This window comes from Jaculus jaculus, chromosome 10, assembly GCF_020740685.1.
Source record: "Jaculus jaculus isolate mJacJac1 chromosome 10, mJacJac1.mat.Y.cur, whole genome shotgun sequence".
In the NCBI taxonomy this organism is placed as follows: Eukaryota; Metazoa; Chordata; class Mammalia; order Rodentia; family Dipodidae; genus Jaculus; species Jaculus jaculus.
In genome coordinates this window covers 9,186,941-9,208,902 of record NC_059111.1, presented here as the reverse complement: position 1 = coordinate 9,208,902, position 21,962 = coordinate 9,186,941, and the positions used below count along the sequence as shown (strand labels likewise).

The 21,962-nt window shown below is 42.1% G+C and overlaps 1 protein-coding gene across 4 annotated transcripts in view; it reads left to right on the top strand.

Annotated features, from left to right (window-relative positions):
- The window catches only part of Vps13c (vacuolar protein sorting 13 homolog C), a 163,087-nt gene that overhangs the window by 108,505 nt on the left and 32,620 nt on the right, over window positions 1-21,962 (top strand). For all 4 annotated transcript variants that reach the window (XM_004662514.2, XM_004662513.2, XM_004662516.2 and 1 more), the window contains 15 exons: window positions 411-503; window positions 2,410-2,775; window positions 3,084-3,170; window positions 3,695-3,844; window positions 3,985-4,249; window positions 5,218-5,378; window positions 7,008-7,129; window positions 8,068-8,362; window positions 9,951-10,340; window positions 11,926-12,030; window positions 13,718-13,882; window positions 15,720-15,848; window positions 16,074-16,207; window positions 17,588-17,714; window positions 19,875-20,110. In XM_004662514.2, the coding sequence (XP_004662571.2) occupies window positions 411-503; window positions 2,410-2,775; window positions 3,084-3,170; window positions 3,695-3,844; window positions 3,985-4,249; window positions 5,218-5,378; window positions 7,008-7,129; window positions 8,068-8,362; window positions 9,951-10,340; window positions 11,926-12,030; window positions 13,718-13,882; window positions 15,720-15,848; window positions 16,074-16,207; window positions 17,588-17,714; window positions 19,875-20,110 (2,825 nt within the window). The remainder of the gene's footprint in view (window positions 1-410; window positions 504-2,409; window positions 2,776-3,083; window positions 3,171-3,694; window positions 3,845-3,984; window positions 4,250-5,217; window positions 5,379-7,007; window positions 7,130-8,067; window positions 8,363-9,950; window positions 10,341-11,925; window positions 12,031-13,717; window positions 13,883-15,719; window positions 15,849-16,073; window positions 16,208-17,587; window positions 17,715-19,874; window positions 20,111-21,962) is intronic.

Genomic DNA, 21,962 nt, shown 5'->3' with positions numbered 1-21,962 from the left:
AGAAATTGGTTCTAGATAAGGTCTTCTATGGTATGTAAGACTAGCCTGTCACAACTGTTCATTTATCTACTTCACCATAGATGTTTTCTCATTTTTATAGTTATCTCAAAAATAATTTATGCAAGGCATCATTTTAAAATGTATAAACAACAGGAGATGCCTTGTGCGTCATTTCTTACTGTTTGGACTGAAGTGATTCATGAGAAGTGCTTAAAGTCCTTTAACAATGCTCACAGCTTTCTCCGGGCAAGAGAGTTCCCTCAAGAGATTCATACAAAACTCGTTTTGACTTTAGTGCTAGGCTACAGATCTCAAGACATGGTGCTTATGCTTATAGTTATATATAATTACCTTGATATACGTAATGGATCTATTTATAAGGAAATGTCAATTTAATTTTTCGTTTCTAGGTCTTACAGCCCTGCTCGTTATCTATGGAAAAATGTACATGGGCCTCAGGAAAACAAAACATAAATATTATGGTTAAAGAATTTATAATTAAGGTTAGTGCTTATCATATTCTTTAGGTGACTTTTTTAATTCTTATAACCATATCATATATTTGCAGTGACTGAAACAATATTGTTGATGTCTCGTGAAAAAGCATTAATGATCACATGTTTAATAATTAGAGTATCTCCAAAATTAAAGCTTGCTTTCATTAAAAGAAATGCTTATTTGTATTGTTTTTTAAAAGTATTTAAAATTTTAAAATTAATTTTAATTTTTTTTACAAGGAAAAAAGAGGTAGAGAGAGAGAAGGAATATGGGTGCACCAGGGCCTCTTACTGCTCAAAGGAATTTCAGATGCATGCACAGTTTTGTGCATCTGGCTTTACATGAGTACTGGGAAACTGAACTGTGGCTTACTTTGCAAGCAACCACCTTTACCTGCTGAGTCATCTTTCCAGCCCCCAAAGAATACTTTTTATATGTACAAGTGAGGAGGGTTTATTTCTGTTACATTTGTATGTGTGTTGGGGGTTGAAAGTTCAAGGGGTGAACAGAGATTAAGTAGGAAAGGAAGGATAGAGAGATGAGGTTGCTATTGCATTATTTGTACTTATGTTTTTATTTTACTTGATAAAGACGGGGTTTCTTGTGGCTTAGGCTGGCTTTGAATCTACTGTACAGCCAGGGATGACCTTGAACTCCTGGTTTTTCTGCATCCATCTCCTGAGTGCTGGGATTATAGGCTCATGCTCTCGTACCTGGTTTATGTGGTGCTAAGGAGTGAGCCTGGGGGAACATTGTCCACCAGCTGAATGACGTCCCCAGCTTATGTGCTGGGAACGTGACTTAATGTGGTAGCTGTGTAATTAAATATTAAATTTGGCTTTTAAAATTTGATGTGTTTTAGAGATAAGTTATTGGAATTCACCCTCCCCCCATGTGTAAAATGTTGGCAATGCAGTATTCCCCAGTGGCATTCAGATTTAAACATATATAGTTTTATTTATTTGCAAGCAGAGAGAGGAAGAGGGACAGACAGAGAGAGAGACAGAAAGACAGAGAGAGAAGGGGCTCAGCAGGACCTTCTGTCACTGTAAATAAACTCCAGATGCATGTGCCACTTTTTGCATCTGGCTTTAAAGGGATTCTGGGGAATTGAATCCTGGCCTTTACTTCGTAATCAAGTGCCTAAACCACTTAGCCATCCCTACAGCCTGCACTCAGATTTTTAAGGAATGACTTGTGCCCAGGCACAAATGAAAAATGTAGAATACTTCCTGAAATCAATTTTTTTCTTTCCAAACTATGAAAGAATGTGAGGTGGTTTTGTGCCAATAATGATAGCAGCTTTACTTGTAATTGAACTAAGGTTTAAGCTGATTTCATTTGAAACATTATGTAAATAACAACATAGGTTTTTCTGAATTTAAAACATACCGGATAGCCTCAGATGATGTTTGATATTGGTAAACCCTTTTGAAAGGCCTGAAGTACTAACTGAGGGAAATCCCCTTTGCATGTATTTTTCCAAGGAACTAGGGTTAAATTACTAGGTCAACATTGCATGTTTGCACATTATTTATTCATTCAATTTATCTTTTCAACTTTTATTATATACAAAGATGCCCTGTATAATGTTTTGGGAATACATGGCTCTTGCTTTCAGAAAAAAAAAAAAAAAAAAGGCACATGTAGGAGAATGAGGGAGACTGTGGCTCTCGCTTCCAGTGCTAGGGCACGCGTGTGTTTGCTGGAGCATGTGCGAGGGGTTTATATCGCTAAGGGGAAAAGAAACACACGCATACACACGTGCGTGCGTACACACACATGCACACACACATTCTCCTTGGTTGTATTTAAATTTTACCTAGTTAATATTTAGCTTTTTGAAAGCACATAGGTATTCTTACTTGAAAAAGAATCTTTTCTAAACACATTTTTCCTTCCTTTCTAAAGATTTCACCTATAATTCTTAATACTGTGATGACAATCATGGCTGCTATGTCACCAAAGCCAAAGGAAGATGAAGGGAAAGCTTCTGCTAAGGACCCGGAGGACCTCTGGGGTGTCAGGTCTCTCAGCAACTATAACTCGTGGTTTCTTGGTGTGGATGTGGCGACAGAGATCACTGAAAACTTCAGTGAGGTTGACCGTCCACCGACAGAGGAAAACTGTGCTGTGGCTGTAGAGTCCATTCAAGTCACCTTAGAGTGTGGTCTGGGCCACCGAACTGTGCCCTTACTGTTGGCAGAGGCCACGTTTTCAGGAAATATTAAAAACTGGACCTCTCTGATGGCTGCCGCCGCTGACATGACCCTGGAGGTACGGCTGTGCGCCGAGGCACTGAAGGACAGGCAGGAGCAGACGGGCTTGTCGCTGGGGCCTGGCGGGAGCAGGAGCGAGCAGATGGCGTGTTAAGTGTGTTAGTTCTTAAGGAATCTCTTACTAAGTAATTTGTGGCAGTAAATAAGAGGGAAAGAGAACTGTACTTTATCTTGTGCTTCTTTGGGTGGATTTCATATGTTGCTTTTCACAGAACAGTAGTAGCCTTTTGCTATTTTTTTCTACTGGTGGCAGAACTGCTCGATTAAAGGTGAACAAAAAATTTACCATACTTCTCCACCTTTCAGGTTCACTATTACAATGAAACCCATGCTGTGTGGGAGCCCCTGATTGAAAGAGTGGAGGGGAAGAAGCCGTGGAACTTGAGGCTGAACGTAAGGAGTAAATACAATGCCTGCGCCTTGTGGTGTTAGTGCTCACGCCGCCTTTCTAGCTCAGCAGTCCCAGGATGTGCCCTGCAGTGCCTCATGACGGGCTCCCTGAGGGTCAGGACTCTTCACAGTAACACCAGCCCATCGTCACACCCCTTTATTCTTTTTTCCCTAAGTATGTACTAGAGTTTTCAAGAATGTGATACTTCAGCAGGTTATAGAGCTGAATCACCACCAAAGGGGGGAGGGCAGTCAGCACTGAGGGGCTCAGCTGTGCTCTGAGTATCTGTGCATGGGAGACGGATGTCCCAAGGCTTCCATGGCATCAAAGTGCTGCCACATGGGTGACAAGGGCCTGGAAGAAAGGTGGCTGAGCTACACTGTGTCACAGGGGCACTCTGAATATTTTCCACAGGGAGACTTTGAGGAGCCCCAGTGTAAAGCAGCCAGTCTAAGAAACTCCATCACTGCTGTGATTTTCAATGTGGTTCTTAGCTGGGGCTTGCTTTTGGCATTTATCCTCCTAGGTCAAGAAGAACCCAACGCAGGACAAAAGTCTGATGCCTGGCGATGACTGCATTCCTGAGGCACGGATGGCAGTTCACATTTCCTCCGGAGACACCATGAACATCACAGTCTCGAAAAGTTGTCTCAGTGTCTTCAGCAATTTAGCAAAAGTATGTTTGACCTGTTTGGAATATTTCATGTGGCATTTAAGAACGAAACGGGGATCGCTTTTTCCACCAAAATGGGTGTCAGCATGTGTGCACTCCTGGATGGAGTTTGCAGTGCTGTCCTGTGGGTGTCTCCTCCGCAGGGCTTCTCCGAGGGCACCGCCTCCACGTTCGACTACTCTCTGAAAGACAGGGCTCCTTTCACGGTGAGAAATGCCATGGGCATTCCCGTGAAGGTGCAGCCCAGTCGCAAGCTGAGGATCACGGGTACCCCTGAGAAAAGTGATGTTTCTGATGTGGACGCTGGCCAGAGTTTGGAGCTGGATTACGCCAGCGTGGAGCCGTCGCAGCAAGGGAAGCTGTCCGTCCTGAGCCGCCAGGAGAGCTCCCTCCTCACGCTCAGCTTTGGTACGCCGGGTTCGTCCTCATGAGCGCACCAAGGACGTGCTCTCCCCACAGTTCTGATAAAATGTGTAAAATCATGTTGTTGCAGCATTCTCGGCAGACAGCGTTTCTCAAGGCTTGGGATAAATAGCTGATAGCTCATCTCTTGTTTTCTGCTAAACTTGATTATTTTAAGAAGCACCCTACAAAATTAGATTATTTCTGTGCCCTTAAATAGTATGTAGTAGGTTTCAAAAGGATGAAAATTTATTGAGGAGAGAAAATAACGCTATTTGGAAATTCTAAAATACAGTCATGATACTATTGTAAATTGTAAAAGGAAGTAGGTGTGTCTTATGGTGAGGGGATTGTTTTAACAAGTTTACTCCTCCCCATTGCTTAGGTCAAAAGTTTTATATCAGTAATTGCTTCTAAAAAATATTTGTATTTATTTATTTGAGAGAGACAGACAAAAAGAGGCATAGAGAGGGTCAGAGAGAGTGGGTGCACCAGGGCCTCCAGCCACTGCAAAAACCTCCAGATGCATGTGGCTTACGTGGGTCCTGGGGAATTGAGCCTTGAACCAGGTTCCTTAGGCTTCATAGGCAAGCGCTTAAGCACTAAGCCATCTCTCCAACCCTGCCTTTTTATTTGTTCATTATTTATTTATTTATTTATTTATTTATTTATTTATTTTGGTTTTTCAAGGTAGGATTTCATTCTAGTCCAGGCTGACCTGGAATTCACTATGGAGTCTCAGAGTGGCCTTGAACTCATGGTGATACTTCTGCCTCTGCCTCCCAAGTGCTGGGATTAAAGGTGTGCACCACCACGCCTGGCAGCAATTGCTTTTTATTAATCCAAGTATTTTAGGCAAACCATTTTGAATTTCTAATAATGAGAGAAAATACCCTTATTATTATTTCGAGCTACTATTTTCCTAACATAAAAGACACTGTCATAAATATTTGGATTTCTTTTCATGTTCTCAGTGCCATATGGGTATACGGAAGTGGCAAATATTCCCGTTGCCCGCCCTGGACGGCGACTGTACAACGTACGGAACCCCAGTGCCAGTCGCTGTGACTCAGTGTTGGTGCAGATTGATGCAACCGAAGGGAGTAAAGTTGTCACCCTGCGCTCACCTCTGCAGGTATGCTCTAAGGGAACTTGGGGCCCTGTCTACAGCAGGCAGGGTTTTAAGTCCTTTAGCCAAGCACAGGGATATGGCAAACTTTTAACGACAACACTGGTCATTCAGCAGTGCATACGCTGATGGTGCTTCTGCTATCTAACTTACTTTTGTAATATTATGTATTTTCAAAGTCCGGTATAAGTTTTGTTATTTTCGAGTTCATTTTTGTTATTTTCTAGGTTTAAAATTTATGAGAAATTCTTGGTATGTCCTTCTAAAGATGCAGACCCGAGGCATATTGTCATTGTGATTGGTTTCCAGTGGGATAGAACCCCGGGCTCCTTATGCGTCACTTGAGATTGTAGTTTTCACGTGTACACAGAATATTGGAATGATCTGTTGGACTGGCCTACTCTGAAATAAAAATGTAGCATTTTAATCTGTATAAATATTTTCTTTTCTGCGTTAAGGTTTTGTCAGACATTTTAGCTTTTCTATACATTGTTATAGGTTTCAGTATGTGTCAGCACATGATCAGCCAAAGAGAATTTCTTCTAGCCTGTAATATCTGGTAAAACTGTAGAGATTTCAGAATTTGTACATTGCACTCTTAGATTGCTATTAATTCTGTGCATATCAGCTATAATCCAGAAAGCATTTCCTGTGTGTTACTCCTTTCTGTTTTGTCACATGATGCATGGTGAAAGGATGTCATAGAGAAAATATTCTGAAATCTTCTAGAACAATGAATATGTGATGAATAGTATTATAAACGAACACGTAAGGATGTAATGTGTAAATTGTGTGAGCATAACAGTGATTTTTAGCTGTTACTTCTGTATTAAGGTTAATATTCATATGTCACACATAATATATCCTTAGTATTTGCCAGTGGAAACTTTTTAGATCTGAAGTAATTATGTACTTATGCTTTTCTTTTTAATGTATTTATAATTTTTAAAAAACATTTTCCTTTTTAAAAAAATTTATTTATGGGCTGGAGACATGCTTAGCAGTTAAGACACTTGCCTACAAAGCCAAAGGACACAGGTTCAATTCCTCAAGACCCACGTTAGCCAGATGCACAAGATGCCGCACATGTCTGGAGTCTGCAGTGGCTGGAGGCCCTGGTGTGCCCATTCTCTCTCTCTTCCTCTGTCAAATAAATAAGTCATTTATTTATTTATTGGGGGAGGGGATACTGGGCGAGCTAGGTCCTCCAGCCACTACCAACAAACTCCAGACGCATGCTCCCCCTTGTGCATCTGGCTTCATGTGGGTCCTGGGGAATTGAACTTGAGTCCTTTGGCTTTGTAGATAAGTGCCTTAACCGATAGGCCATCTCTTCAGCCCATGTGTAATTGATTTTTATTTTTTACTTTTTGTTTTTTTGAGGTAGGTAGCGTTTTATTCTAGTCCAGGCCGACCTGGAATTCCCTATGTATTCTCAGGATGGCCTTGAGTCATGTGTAATTTTCTTTTTCTTTTTTTGGTTTTCTGAGTTAGGGTCTCACTCTAGCCCAGGCTGACCTGGAATTCACTGTGTAGTCTCAGGGTGGCCTTGAACTCACAGCGATCCGCCTATCTCTGCCTCCTGGAGTCATGTGTAATTTTTAAGAAGCAGTTGTATGTCTGTTTTCTCAACAGATTAAAAACCATTTCTCCATTCCTTTTATCATCTATAAATTTGTTAAGAATGTTAAGCTGTTGGAGCGCATTGGAATTGCCAGGCCGGAAGAGGAATTCCATGTCCCCTTAGATTCATACAGGTAGGCACTTCTTGGGGTGGGTTAAGCTGCCAAGTGGAATGAGAGTCACTAGAGCCTAGCAGAGGTGGGTGTGGTGTAGCGAGAGGACTTCTATGGGCTGGGACGGGCACTGGAGGGCGAGGGGCCAGAGGATGGAGAAAAGAAGTGTGGATGGGCACAGTGCGTGGAGTATGAAAATACCATAGTGCAACATACTAATTTGTACACTTAATATGGGTTGATGCTTATAATAAAAACAAAATGTAAAAGAAAATGTGTATATTTTAAACTCTTAGAAGTTGGGGTTTCATATTCAAAAAAAAGTAACTTTACTTTTTTATTATCCAGAGCTATGTAAAAGTCAGTTTTAAGCCATGTACAGTTTTATTCATTTGTACAGAAATACATTTATACTGTCATTGAACTTGTCAGAAGAAAACTCCTTATGATATTTGATACTCTAGAATTTTCTAAGATATCTATTTATTAGATTGCTTTTGTAATTGAAATGAAAGTCTTTATAAAAATATTTTTATTTTTATTTATTTGAGAGAAGATGCAGAGAAAGAGAGAGAATTGGCATGCCAGGGCTTCTAGCCACTGCACACAAACTCCAGATGCATGTGCCACCTTGTGCATCTGGCTTGCATGGGTATGGGGGAATCGAACCAAGGTACTTGGGCTTTGCAGGAAGTGCCTTAACTGCTAAGCCATCTCTCCAGCCCTGAAATGAAAATCTCTTAAGTTGTCCTTGTTTACACGGTGTATCTGCCTCCCCCCAAGAATTTCTTCTGTGAAGCAGGTGTGTCACCTGCTTCTCTGGCAAGCTTCTCGACTTATCAGTCATGGTTGTCTGTCTCACGTGTTGAGATAAGAACCACACCTACTTTCCTAGGACCAGCAAGGTTTTCTGAGGTTCTACCCCTCACGCTCACGCTGTCCCTGAACACTTTCCGTAGATGTCAGTTGTTTGTGCAGCCAGCCGGCGCATTAGAGCGTCAGTACCGAGAGTCCACCACCTACATCTCCTGGAAGGAGGAGCTGCACCGGAGTGCGGAAGTCCGGTGCATGCTGCAGTGTCCTGCCGTGGAGGTCAACTTCCTGCCGCTCATCGTGGGCACTGTCGCTCTGCCTGATGAGTTAAACTATATCAGCGCCCATGGAGAAGACTGGGATCCGGCCTACATTATTCATCTTTACCCTTCTCTCACTTTGCGGAATCTTCTCCCCTATTCTCTAAGATACTTACTTGAGGTAATATTTTGCATTTTTTGACTTTTACACAAAGTGAATTCTAGTTCTATTTTGTGCTGTTTTTAGTTAAGGTCATTGAAAACATTGAAAATACAGCATACTTACAATACTTTCGTAGTGTTTACTATAGTGAGGGTTAGCACAGCACCTGTTATGTACTAGACATCGTACTGTGTGCTTTGTGTATTAGCATGATTTGACAGTGTCCTGTAGCAGCTTTTCTTCAGGCCCTTTTACCAATGGAAACTGAGTCACAGAGAATGTTTACTGAGTGATCCAAAGTCCCTCCCCTGGTCAGTGATGTTGCTGGAATAAAACCCAGAAGTCCTGCCTCCTTGATTCCTGTTCCTTTTTGTGCTTTACCTGCCCAAAATGAAGAGCCTTAACCATCTCTTTATTAATAAGTGGAACCCTATTAAAGAGGAGAGAAAAAGCAAATGAGAAAATATTTTATTGTAGTTTTTGTTTTATTTATTTATTATTATTATTTTGTTTTTTCCAAGGTAGGGTCTCACCCTAGCCCAGGCTGACCTGGAATTCACTACGTAGTCTAAGACTGACCTCAAACTCTCAGCACTCCTCCTATCTCTGCCTCCCGAGTGCTGGGATTAAAGGTGTGCGCCACCACGCCTGGTTTATTGTAGTTTTTACTTTAAGGTTAGTGTTATCCTTTGATACAAGGTCTTCCTGGAAATAAATTACCATGTATCTTAAGAAAAAATAAGTCTCATTTTCTAGTAGCAGGGTTATAAATATTTTTTAAAAATTTAACTTTTGAGCTGGGCGTGGTGGCACATGCCTTTAATCCCAGCACTTGGGAGGCAGAGGTAGGAGGATCGCCATGAGTTTGAGCCACCCTGAGACTATGTAGTGACCTGGACTAGAGTAAGACTCTATCTCCAAAAACCAAAAAAAAAAAAAAAAAATCAAAAACAAAACCAAAAAACTTTCTATGGTTTAAAATGCAAAGTGTTTTGAACCAAAATTACTCCTTTTCTTTATTTAACCATGATTTACTAATGAACTTTGGAGACATAAATTAATTAACTAAACTAAGTGTTTATACAAAAATGATTTCAGTAAGCAGCCTAATCTATACATTCCTGTTAACCTTTTTGAAAGTACTGCTACCTCACCTACATACCCTGTTAGAATAGCTGTCTATCGCTTCCTTGTTTTGTTCCTATGGGAACCACGAGCCACAGCATGGATGAAACTGGACCCCAGTCACGTAAGTGACTCATTTCATGACACAGTTCTGATGGACGTCAGCTGTGCTTCCAAGAACCACTGAGGCTTCTCCAGCCCAGCTGTGCTTCCCCAGTCCAGCCTTTGAGCCGTGGCACCAACATGATTTTTTTTCTTAAAATTCTGACTGTTAGTGGCCAGAAGACAGCTGTGCCCATGGCTATGTGGAGTGTTTTCCTTTGAGTCCTCACTGGAAACTTACAACATATAATAAACACACTTAGATTTGCTGGTTACCCTCTTGTGGTAGGCTAGTTAGCATTTTGCAAAGCATCAGTTTTGCTGTTTCACCGGGTTAATAAACTTCCTCAGCAAACTTCACTTCCTGTGTCTGGCTTAGGGAACGGCAGAAACTCACGAGCTGGCGGAGGGCAGTGCTGCCGACGTTCTCCACACGCGCATCAGTGGAGAAGTCATGGAATTAGTGCTGGTCAAGTACCTGGGCAAAAACTGGACGGGACATTTCCGCATATGTGATACGCTTCCTGAATTCTTCCTTGTGTGTTTTACTTCGGAATCCACCGAAGTGATGACCGTCGACCTGTCAGTACACGTCAGGCGGATTGGCAGCCGAGTAGAGCTGTCTGTCTTCAGTCCCTATTGGTTAATCAACAAAACTTCTCGGGTTCTCCAGTATCGCTCCGAAGAGGTTCACGTGAAGCATCCAGCTGACTTCAGGGACATCATCCTATTCTCCTTCAAGAAGAAGAACGTTTTTAGTAAGAATAAGGTATGTATGACCTTGTTCATAGACCAAGCTTGAAAAAAGGTAACTTGCTCATCTGGTAAGTTGGCAGACTAGATCCATGTTTGGCATAGCAGTTACCTTCTCACTGCTGGGCCTGAGCACCAGCAGCATCTTGTGGCAGGAAAGGGCTTAGCCTGGCCTATGGTGTTGAGGGGATGTTTCATCATGGCGAGGAAAGCATGACAAGAGCAGCAAAAGGAAGTGGTGTAAGTTCTGGGCTTGGAGCCAGGTTCTGTCACCCCAAAGCCTGCCCCCAGTGACGCACCTCCTCCAGCAAGTCCCCACCTGCCAGACCACCACACGTGGCCATTTGCTAAGTGCTGCTGTATGAATTAAGTCCAGAGACATGAAGGAGTGCACAGTCTGTGGATGTTAGGGACAAGAGCAGCAGATACCTGAGGCCAAGCTTCGCATTCCCCAGGGCTGAAGACCTGCTTCTGTCCCGGCAGTCTTGTAGGTCGACCAGCTTGGTTCATGCGCTCCTCGGCGCTGCTGCTGCTGGTGCATCTGTAAGTGAGCAGCTGCTTGTGTCTCTGGGAGAAGAGCCGCAGCCTGGTCCTCGTGCTCGGTCCCTCCTTCCTCTTCAGACTCAGGCTGGGTTCCTCCTCACCACCTGCTCTCCCTGTAGGCTTTTGCATTTGCTACTCCCTCTTCCCCTTCTGCTTAGTCCTCATCCTTGTGAAGGTTTTCTGACTATGTAAAGGGAATCCAGGATCCCAGTCACATTGCTTAGAGTGGTGGCTATCAAATTTCCACACATATTAGAACCCCTTAACAGGTGTTTTAAACTGCTGAGTCCTGTCCCTGGGGTTGATGTAGCAGACCAGCCTGAGCATTTGCATCTTAATACAGTCTCAGGTGATGCAGCTGCTGGAGGTCTGAGGGTGCCGACAAACATGGCTTAGAGTACGGGCTAGCATGTGGTATTGGTATTGGGGTTGCCTGGGTCTGTGTGACCTCTCCTTATCCTCACGCTTTCCATGACCTGGTTGGGTGCAGAGGGATGAGGTTACTGCAGGGCACACTAGATCTCTTCTGTAACACTTTTTCTAAATGGCAGAGCTACAGGTAAGCTTGCTGCCTTCTCATAGTCGTAGTCCTTTGTGCTCCCATGTGGCTGAATGGTTACTAGTGTGCCCTTCCCTGCTCGGTTCCATTCAGTGTCTGTTCACTGAAGACAGGAGCTGTGCCCTAGTGTCTTCCTAAGGTCTTCTGAATAATGGTAAAGTGGCCTCTCTTGTACTTGAGAAGACTTAAGAATTTTTATCTCCATGTCATTGTCTGTATCATAAATCCAATATGAGAAAATATTTTGCATTATAACTTGAAAAAATACAAGGTCTCTTGTATGCCTTTAAATACACCATACTCATCACTCAGGAGAGTGGGCAAGCCTCAGATGCACTTAGGTTATGTGGTTGCCTACAGTTTTCTGTGCAGCATGATTGTGATGATATTTTAATATGTCTCATGATACCGAGGAAATTTCTGGCCGCCTAACAATTTTGTTTTATCAAGTAAACTTAATGTATTTTAGGGTTCCTATATCATGTGTTCTCTGGTATAGGTACAATTGAAAATTTCTACTAGTGCCTGGTCCAATAGTTTCTCGTTGGATACAGTGGGAAGTTATGGGTGTGTGAAGTGCCCCGCCAACAATATGGAATATCTGGTAAGTGTCTGCTTGATGCATTCCTTTTGGCTCCATTCACCTTTTCCACATGTTAGTAAACAAACTGACTACTAAGATGTACAGAAATCTGAACTCTCGTGATTAGGTGGAGGGGGTCTGCAAACTTCTGTGAGCAATGTCATCAAATCAGAGCTTGAACTTGCCACATGAGTTGAATCCACTGAAGTGAAAACCTTGTTAAGTATTCATGCCACACTCTGTCTTCTTCCTATTCATGTCCCCTTAAGCATTTCTTTTCTTTTTCTTTTTCTTTTTTTTTTTTTTTGAGGTAGGGTCTCACTGGAGTCTCAGGGTGGCCTCGAACTCAAGGCAGTCCTCCTACCTCTGTCTCCTGAGTGCTGGGATTAAAGGCGTGCGCCACCACGCCCAGCTTACCTTAAACATTTCTTAAGCCTTACACCTGACTACTTTGAAAATTTGAATAATCTGAACTTTATTTATAAGGGAAAGTTTGAGCCTCCTAATTGTAATTCATCTTTACATTTGGAATATTAAAAACTAAAAAAGGGACTGGAGAGATGGCTTAGTGGTTAAGGTACTTGCCTGCAAAACCAAAAGACCCAGGTTCGGCTCCCTAGGGCCCATGTAAGCCAGATACACACGGGGCACATGTGATGGAGTGGCTAGAAGCCCTGGCGTGCCTATTCTAATCTCTTTCTTTGTCTGTCTGTCTGTCTTTCTTTTCTCTTCTCTTCTCTTCTCTTCTCTTCTCTTCTCTTCTCTTCTCTTCTCTTCTCTTCTCTTCTCCCCCTCTCTCTCTCTTTCTCTCTCTGCTTGCATATAAATAAATAAAAATTTAAAAATAAAAAAGTACTAGACAAAGGGTCCTGCCATTGAGTTATGATTGATACTCTTTGAGTGGCTTCTTATTTAGCCAAACTGAAGTACCAAAATTGTTCTTTTAGTGAGAAGATGACCAGTGTTGGATACAGCTTGTATTCCTTTTATAAAATATTTATTTGGGCTGGAGAGATGGCTTAGTGGTTAAGGCACTTAGCTGTGAAGCCTAAGGACCCAGGTTCGGTTCTCCAGTACCCACATAAGCCAGAAGCACAAGGTGGCGCACGTGTCTGGAGTTCATTTGCAGTGTTTGGAGATGCTGGTATACTCATTCTCTCTGTGTATCTGCCTCTTCCTCTCTCAAATAAATAAGTGAAATTAATTATTTGCATACGTGTGTGCATGTGCAACAGTGTCTCTTGCTACTGCAAATAAATACCAGATACTTAATGCCACTTTTTCTATCTGGCTTTATCTGGTGTTTGGATATTGAACCTAAGCTGACAGACTTTCCATGCAGGCATTATTGACTGATGAGCTATCTCCCAGCCCCTTGTTACTTTAAGAGTTCATAATTTAAAAAAAATACTTTTATTTATGAGGGGGGAGAGTGAGAGAGAAGGAAGGGAGGTGTGCCAGGACCACTTGCTGCTGCAGATGAACTCCAGACACACGTGACACTTTGTGCATCTGGCTTTGCCTGGGTCCTGGGACGTCAAACCTGGGCCATCAGAGTTTTTAGTCAAGTGCCTTAAACCATTGAGCCATCTCCCCAGCCTGAGTTCTTACTGTAAAATATTTTTCCATCTGAGAATGGTGTATGTCTCTACTTCATGGAGATTGGATTACATGTTCCACAGTTAGCTTGTTTCTTTCCTTTCCACAGGTTGGTGTCAGCATCAAAATGAGCAGTTTTAATCTCTCACGAATAGTCACTCTGACTCCCTTTTGTACCATTGCAAACAAGTCCTCCTTGGAGCTAGAAGTTGGTGAGATTGCTTCTGATGGTTCAATACCAACCAATAAGTGGAACTACATTGCTTCTTCAGAGGTAAAGTTTTCCTAAAATATAACTCATTCTTAAATACACAATTGAATAGGGAGGTATTAATATGAATTCTACATGCCTCTTTGTTATACTCTAGCATATGTTTGTGTTACAATATGGCAGCCAAGGAGAGATGGCTTAGCAGTTAAGACGCATACCTGCAAAGCCCAGGAACTCATGTTCTAATCTCCAGGCCCCATGTAGCCAGGTACACAGTGACGCAAGTGCACAATGTCGCACATGCATGCAAGGGGCCGCATGAGTCTGGAGTTTGTTCACAGCAGGCTGAAGGTCCTGGCCTGCCCATTCTGTCTGTCTTTCAAAAATCAGAAAAAAATAAAAAAATGACAGCCATCTTTGAAATTTGTAAGTATATGTTTGAAGAGGAAAATTTTTGAGAATACTTACCACTAGCCCAATCAAGATGGTTAACAGTCCTTTTCTGGTTCTTTCTGTATGACTAAAATATAGACATGTGCTGTACAAAAGTACATAGAGATAATGCACCGTGTATCATTTTAATGGTCAAGATCATTACCTATACCCAATAAACTATAATCTTACTGGCAGGGCCTAAGTTGTCTAAAAATTAGCACATGAGGAAAAAGACAATATATGCCAGGTAATAGGTGGTTGTTGAATCTCTGAATAAATGACCTGCAAATTTCCTTGAAAATTAAACTGGAGCCAGGCGTGGTGGCATTCTCTTTAATCCTAGCACTCCGGAGGGAGAGGTAGGAGGATCGCCATGAGTTCAAGGCCACCCTGAGACTACATAGTGAATTCTAGGAGAGCTTGAGCTAGAGTGAGACCCTACCCTGAAACAAAAACAAAAAAAAAAAAAAAAAAGAAAAAAGAAAAGAAAATTAAACTGGAGTTCAACCCTCTCACTTCCCTGAAAAGAAAATAGAGGTTCCTCCTTTTCCAGGGTCATTAAGGTCATTGGTTTTTGACTTGGTTCACATTAGTGGTCTAGATCAAAGCATCAGGTTTCACTGAAGAGGTGAGATTTCAATTAAGCAGTTTTATCAGTAAGATTTGCAAAGGTGAAGAGAATGAGGGAGCGAGGAGGGACGAGGTGAGGTACAAAGATAAGTAGTATGCCATCTTGACTTTGTGTTTTCACCCGAAGCAGCTGACTTCCAGGACAGTTGAAAATCATGCTTTCATTCTTCAATATAGCCCACAAAAATCTACTGTTATTTAGGACATTTGGTATTATACCAGGAAGTAAGACCCTAGCCTTGTAGGTAGGGAGACAGAAGCTCCCAGAAGTCCATGGTCTGATGAGGTGAGGCAGTTGGTCTTGGTGTCAGGACCACAGCAAGGTCCATATGGCTGTCCTCTGCCACATTCTAGAGTGAGGCACTGTGTGCAAGGTCTCTGTGCATCAGTGAAGTGGAATCAGCGAGGCACAAAAGCAAATGTGGCGAAGATTATAGTTTCTAAGTGTGCAAGTTATTTGAAGCTTTTTTAACAGGTTCTTTAATTTCTTATATGAAATTATATAACTATATATAGATGAATACATTTATATTCTGATGATTTTTCTTTGGTTTCATAAGTAATTATGTTGCCAGTTTTTTTGAGGCAGGATCTCACAGTGTAACCCTGGCTGGCCTCAAGCTTGAGGTCCTCCTGGGTCCGCCTGTAAATGCTGCCATACCCAGTCAGTCAACAATTTCTATGAGGTGTAGAGAACATTTAAAGACCTGTGAAGACATTGCATCAGGATTGGATGTACACTGGAAACTTAATTAGCTAGTGTGTTTCTAGCCTGTGTCTTTTTTTTTTTGCCACAATAGGGTTTCAAGGCTGATACTAACTTTTATGTTTCTAGTGCCTTCCATTTTGGCCTGAAAATTTGTCAGGCAAGCTTTGTGTGAGAGTGGTGGGCTTTGAAGGATCTTCCAGGCCATTCTTTTATAATCGACAAGATAACGGCACTTTACTGAGCTTAGAAGATCTGGTAAGTGTTCATATTGTAAATTCCAGTGTTTCTCTGTTAGGTGCTGCTGTGTGCATGTTTAACGCTAATGCATATTTTTAAGAAGTCAGAGCCAGTAAGAACTTCAAAAACCAAAGCTTTTATGTTTTCATAACTGAAATTCAGTATACAAGTGAGATTAAACAAATATGTTAAATGTCCCTTTTCTCCCCCCCCCCCCACAAAAAAACAACAACAACAACACAGAATGGAGGTATCTTAGTGAATGTAAACACTGCTGAGCACTCAACTGTCATAACGTTTTCCGATTACCACGAAGGCGCTGCCCCAGCCCTGATAATGAACCACACGCCGTGGGACATCCTCTCCTATAAACAGAGGTAGGTTTGGGAAAGGGGACGTGGGAAGTTCAGATGGGCTTCACTGATTCACAGCCCTGCTGGGAAACACCTGGGTTTTGCATTCAGGTTTTAGAAAGGAGACAAGAAACACTTGTTTGTTGTTACCAGTACCTGGGCAAAGTTTGAATCTAGCACATCAGTATTTCTGCAGCAGAATTTATGGACATTCAAGTGGGACAGAGGTACCATTGTCATCTCAGGCCGCTTCAGTCAGGTGTCCTGCCAGAGAACCTGGCAGCAGACTCACACACATGTGGTGTGGGGAGCTCTGTAAGTTTCAGAATGCAAACGATGACTGCCTGGTTAAGCAGCGTCTCCCTTTCTGTCTGGTGATGCTGAGTGCCCCTCTCCCTAGACATCCATGTCTGGTTTCCAGGCAGGGCTAGTAGAAGGCTGAAGGAGGAGACGCCAAGTGGAGGGATGCTGGGTCCACAGTGCTGGGTGATGGGGATCTATTGACCTCCTTACCGCGTTAGAGAATAGGAAGCAGTTTTAAGCCAGATTGGCGGTACAAGCCTTTAATCCTAGCTCTTTGGGAGGCTAAGGCAAGAGGACTGCAAGTTCAAAGCCACCTCTCTAAAAAACAAAATGCCACAAAGGCTCTTGATACAGCTCAGTGGTAGGGCACTTGTGTTTAGTAAGTGTGAGGCCCTGTGTTCAGTCCCCAGTACTGAAAAGGAAGAGGAAGGAGGAAGAAGAGAAGGTAGTTTAAACATCTGCATTCATGGTTTCCCTAGTTGGAATTATTCCCTCACCCTCGCCCTGGCATGGATTTTGTGCTAATACGTGCTAATTCTTCCTGTACTTCAGGGATGGGTTTTAAAATCTGCTGAGACTCTTGTTAAGGTTCAGATTTTGATTCTGTGGGTTTAGAATGGGGCTCAGGATTCATATTTTCAACAAGCCCCCAGGTAAAGCTGCAAGTCCTCAGGCTACACTTTGAGTCGATATGGTGTGGACGCCTCCTTTTCTTTTTGAGAGCCATAATGCAGCCTAAGCATTGCGTTTGATTAACCCTTGGAAGACGAGTAGTAACTGAAGTTCTGCCGCTTCGGTATTGGCTGTCCGTGGACATGTCACACAGGACGCAGGGGACGCGTCCACATCACGGAAAGTCTCTGCCTGCATCAACTCAGAGCACACCAAAGTTTTCGGAACAGTGCTCTTCTGTTGTTTCCATCTCCCTAAGCTTCAAACATAAATTTGTGGGGCATTTTAGGGTGCTTATTTTTCATCCACATTGTGGTTTATTAACTAAGAACTTTTGTAGGACTTTTGGGCCATTCTCCTCAGTGGTCTGTAAGTCCAGGTTTCTCAAGGCCAAGGCTTTCTAATCTCATCTCTGTCTCTGTGTTTCAGCGGGTCACAGGAAGAAATGATATTGCTGCCACAACAAGCTCGACTCTTCGCCTGGGCAGATCCCACTGGCACCAGGAAGCTCACGTGGAGATACGCAACTAGTCTTGGGGAACACGATCTGTTGAAGGTACTGTTTGAGGCATTCTGTGTGGGTGAGTGGTGGTGAGCGTCACCTGGTCTTCTCAGAACTGAGGGTGAATGGGTTGTGTTTTCAGAATAAATATTTTGAACTTTAGATTGCAAACAGTTCACGTAGGTCTTTTGTCATAGTTGAATCACAATAATTTCTTTGCAGTTTATAAAATAGGTTTGTTCCACCTTGTCCAGTTAAAAACCAGTTAAGCCGGGTGTGGTGGCGCACGCCTTTAATCCCAGCACTCGGGAGGCAGAGGTAGGAGGATTGCCATGAGTTCAAGGCCACCCTGAGATGACAGAGTTAATTCCAGGTCAGCCTGGACCAGAGTGAGACCCTACCTCAAAAAACTTAAAAAAAAAAAAAAAAAACCAGTTAAAAAAACTTTCTACTTTTTTTAAGTAAGGAATTTTAAGATTAAGTGAACAAAAACACTTTATTTATTTATTTTATTTTCATTTATTTTTTTTTACTTTTTTCTTTTGTAAAAACACTTTATTTTGAACAAATCTACACTTCTGTTAGTGGTGAGGCTCAAATGAACATGTTTTCCTAAGCAAGATTGTATGTTTTACTAGGCAGTGGAATTTGAAATTGTGTAAATTACCTCTCATAATAAATTTAATATTTATTGGACAAAAAAGGTAGCTAAATTATCCAGTTTAAACTCATCTCCTAGCCTCCCACTTAATGCAAGAATCAACTTAGCATTGGTAATACACCACTGAGATCTTGGAAGGATATGTTCTGTGATGGAAGCGATCACGGGGCGTCAGCTCCCCTTGTCTGAAAGTGCTAAAATGGGCTCTCTTCACTTTTGCTTTACAATGGTAACTGGCCAACAATGGCTGGAACATCTCTCCATGTTTCTCTTAGATGCGTATAAAAGAGAAAGATATACTCAGTCTTTGAAAGTGAGGTTGAGGCTCTTGTGGCATGAGGTTCTTGGGGTGGTCTCCCCGTGACAGCACTTGGAGGTGTCCTTGGAGGTGTCCCTGGGGAGACAGGCTTCAGCTGCCTGACACACCTTACCCCTGGCTCAGGTGTTCAGCTCTTCCCCCAGGAGCACCTGTGCTGTCGTCTGACACTGCTCCGCAGTCACATCTTCCAGGAGGTCTCCACGACCCGGGGGAAGCGGTCTGTGCCGAGCAGATCCAGACACCCAGGGATCCAGACTGCAGTGTTGCTCTCTGTGGTGCTGCACATCAGACGTGAGCAAAAGTAGATCGTTCAGGCTCAGGTAGCAGGTAGTCTGCTACGGTTTCCAAACGGTGTAGAGGCAAGGAAGTTGCCCATTTCTTTGTCTACTAAGAGGATGTAGAAAGAGAGCTTAGCCCGGGCCTAAGTGGCCTGACAAGGGAGTGTGAAGAATGGCCACACAAGGACAAGCACCAGACAGGTCTTTCCTCAGTTTAGTCTGTGTAAACAGGAACAAGGAACATGAGCTTCATAAGAACACTTCACAATAAATACAGGGGCTGGAGAGATGGCTTAGCGGTTAAGGCACTGTCCTGTGAAGCCTAAGGACCCAGGTTTGATTCTCCAGGTCCCATGTAAGCAAGAGGCACAAAGGTGGCAATGCGTCTGGAGTTTGTTTGCTGTGGCCCTGGTGTACCTGTTCTCTCTGTCTGTCTCTACCTCTTTCACACACACAACCTTGGGCATACATCACCTTGTGTGTCTCTCTTACGTGGGACCTGGGGAGGCGAACACGGTTTCCTGGCATTCATTTCACTTCGTATATCCTGCTCAGTTTATTTTGACTAGTTGGTATCATGACTTTTGGAAATATTTCTGTATTCAAAGTCGTTAGAACATGAAAATCGGCCAGTTAGTTTTGCCTGAATCACTTTTGTCTGCCCGCTTCTGTTCTCTGGCTTGGAGACACGCAGTCATCTTGCAGTCCTCACGCTCCTGCTCGAGCCCAGTGAGCACTGGCCGGGTAGATCACAGCACGGGACACAACATGAAACTCTCTTAATCGAAATTCTTAGAAAAAAATAGTTTGTTTTAACATAAATTATACCACTATGTCCATTTGAGAGTTTTCCCTCTTTAGTCATGCTTTTAAAGCTTTTGCAGTATTTCCCAGCACTTGACTTTAAGTAGGGAAAGGTATACACAGGTTTAATGCAGAGTCTTCCTCTTCCCCAGGATGAATGTGGACAGTTTCCTTATGATGCCAATATCCAGATACACTGGGTGTCCTTCCTAGACGGACGCCAGAGAGTCCTGCTGTTCACAGATGACGTTGCTGTAGTCTCCAGAGCCCTGCAGGCAGAAGAAATGGAGCAGGCTGATCAGGAGATGGCCTTGTCTCTGCACAGTCTCGGGCTCTCCCTGGTTAACAACGACAACAAGCAGGAAGTGTCCTATGTCGGCATCACCAGGTGCGTGAGAAGGAAGCTCGGATGCCACAGATCTTTAAAAGGCATGGATTTCCTTATCACATGAAGGCAGCAATAGGAGATGAGCATATAACTTCTTGTGGTTTGTTGTTTAGAACTTGTGAGACCAATTCTTTTCTTTGGTTTTGTGTATACCTGTATAAGGAAAATATTTGGAGATTATATACCTATGCATGTACATGTATGTATACATACATATTACTTAGAGGCTTATGAATGAGATAGCAAATATAACTAGCATATAATGTATTGAAAATTATATGTTAAAGAAAGAAAAATTAAAGAATGTAGTATGCTTTTCCCAGCTCCTAAGAGTTCTATAAATTATATGTATATATGTCATTAATATTTATGTTTTCATTAGTAACATATTCTCTTGGTTTTATACTTCATCTTATGTAGGATTTTTAAGCTAAAGGTAGACATTACTTTTGTCATATAAATCAACATTTTTAATATTACATATGCTATTCTGTTTATCAGACTGATCTTTATAGGGAAACTTGTAAAATTTGTCTAAATGAGCTGCTTACTTTTTAGGCATGGTTCACTCAATAACATCTAGATTTAAAAGGAAGCATGAGTCAGTTACATAATTAAAAAATAAATTTATTTATTATTTTTAAAATATTTTGTTTATTAGCGAGAAGGAGGCAGCTAGAGAGAGAATGGACACAACAGGGCCTCTAGTCACTGCCAACAATCTGCAGACACATGTGTCCCCTTGTGCATGTGGCTTATGTGGGTACTGGAGAATTGAACCTGGGTCCTTAGGCATAATACTTTTTAAAATAATAAATCAATAATATAATTCTTGCTAGGTGTGGTGGCACACACCTTTAATCCCAGCACTTGGGAGGCAGAGATAGGAGGATCACTGTGAGTTCGAGGCCACCCTGAGACTACATAGTGAATTCCAGGTCAGCCTGGACTACAGTGAGACCCTACCTTATAAAATCAAAATAAATAAATAAAGATAATAAATAAATAAATTTTTAAAAGCTTAATATGTAGAGAAAATTAAATACAGAATTTCTGTATATCCATATTTCATGATTTCCTTTCTCATTAACATCTTACAGTAATCTAGTGCATATTATGGTGATAAGCTAATACTGATAACAGTATTGTTTAAAGTCCCTGCTTTATGTTAAAGTTCACTCTTTGAATTGTACATTCTGTGAGTCTGAAAACTAATAATGTGTGCCCACCAGTATGGTATCATAAAGAGTGATTTCATTCCTTCAAAAAAGTCCCCTGTTTTGTGCCTTTTCACCCCTCCCTTTCTCCTTCATAAACTCCTGAACATGAAGTAGTAGCTCATTCTTTTAATTTTCAATTCTCTGATGGCTTATTATATTGAACATTTTATCCTTCACATGTCTGCCAACAGAATGTGTTTTTTTTTTTTTGGTTTTTCGAGGTAGGGTCTCCCTCTGGTTCAGGCTGACCTGGAATTAACTCTGTCATCTCAGAGTGGCTTTGAACTCATGGCAATCCTCCTACCTCTGCCTCCTGAGTGCTGGGATTAAAGGCGTGCGCCACCACGCCCGGCTCAGAATGTGTTTTTTTTTTTTTTTTTTTCTCACCTGTCTAGATTGTTTTCCTGTTCTATTTTTTAAATTTATTTTTTATTTGGTGTACAAAATAATGAGTTTGATCATAACATTTCACACACACAAATAAATACACATATATGTGTGTATATGTATCTTTGCACTTAATCATGTTCACCTCCCCAGTACCTTCCTCTTCCTTCACACTCTTTCCTACTGATCTCTCCCTACTTTCCCCTCAACCGTCACGTCACATATGTATTTAAATTCAGATTCTC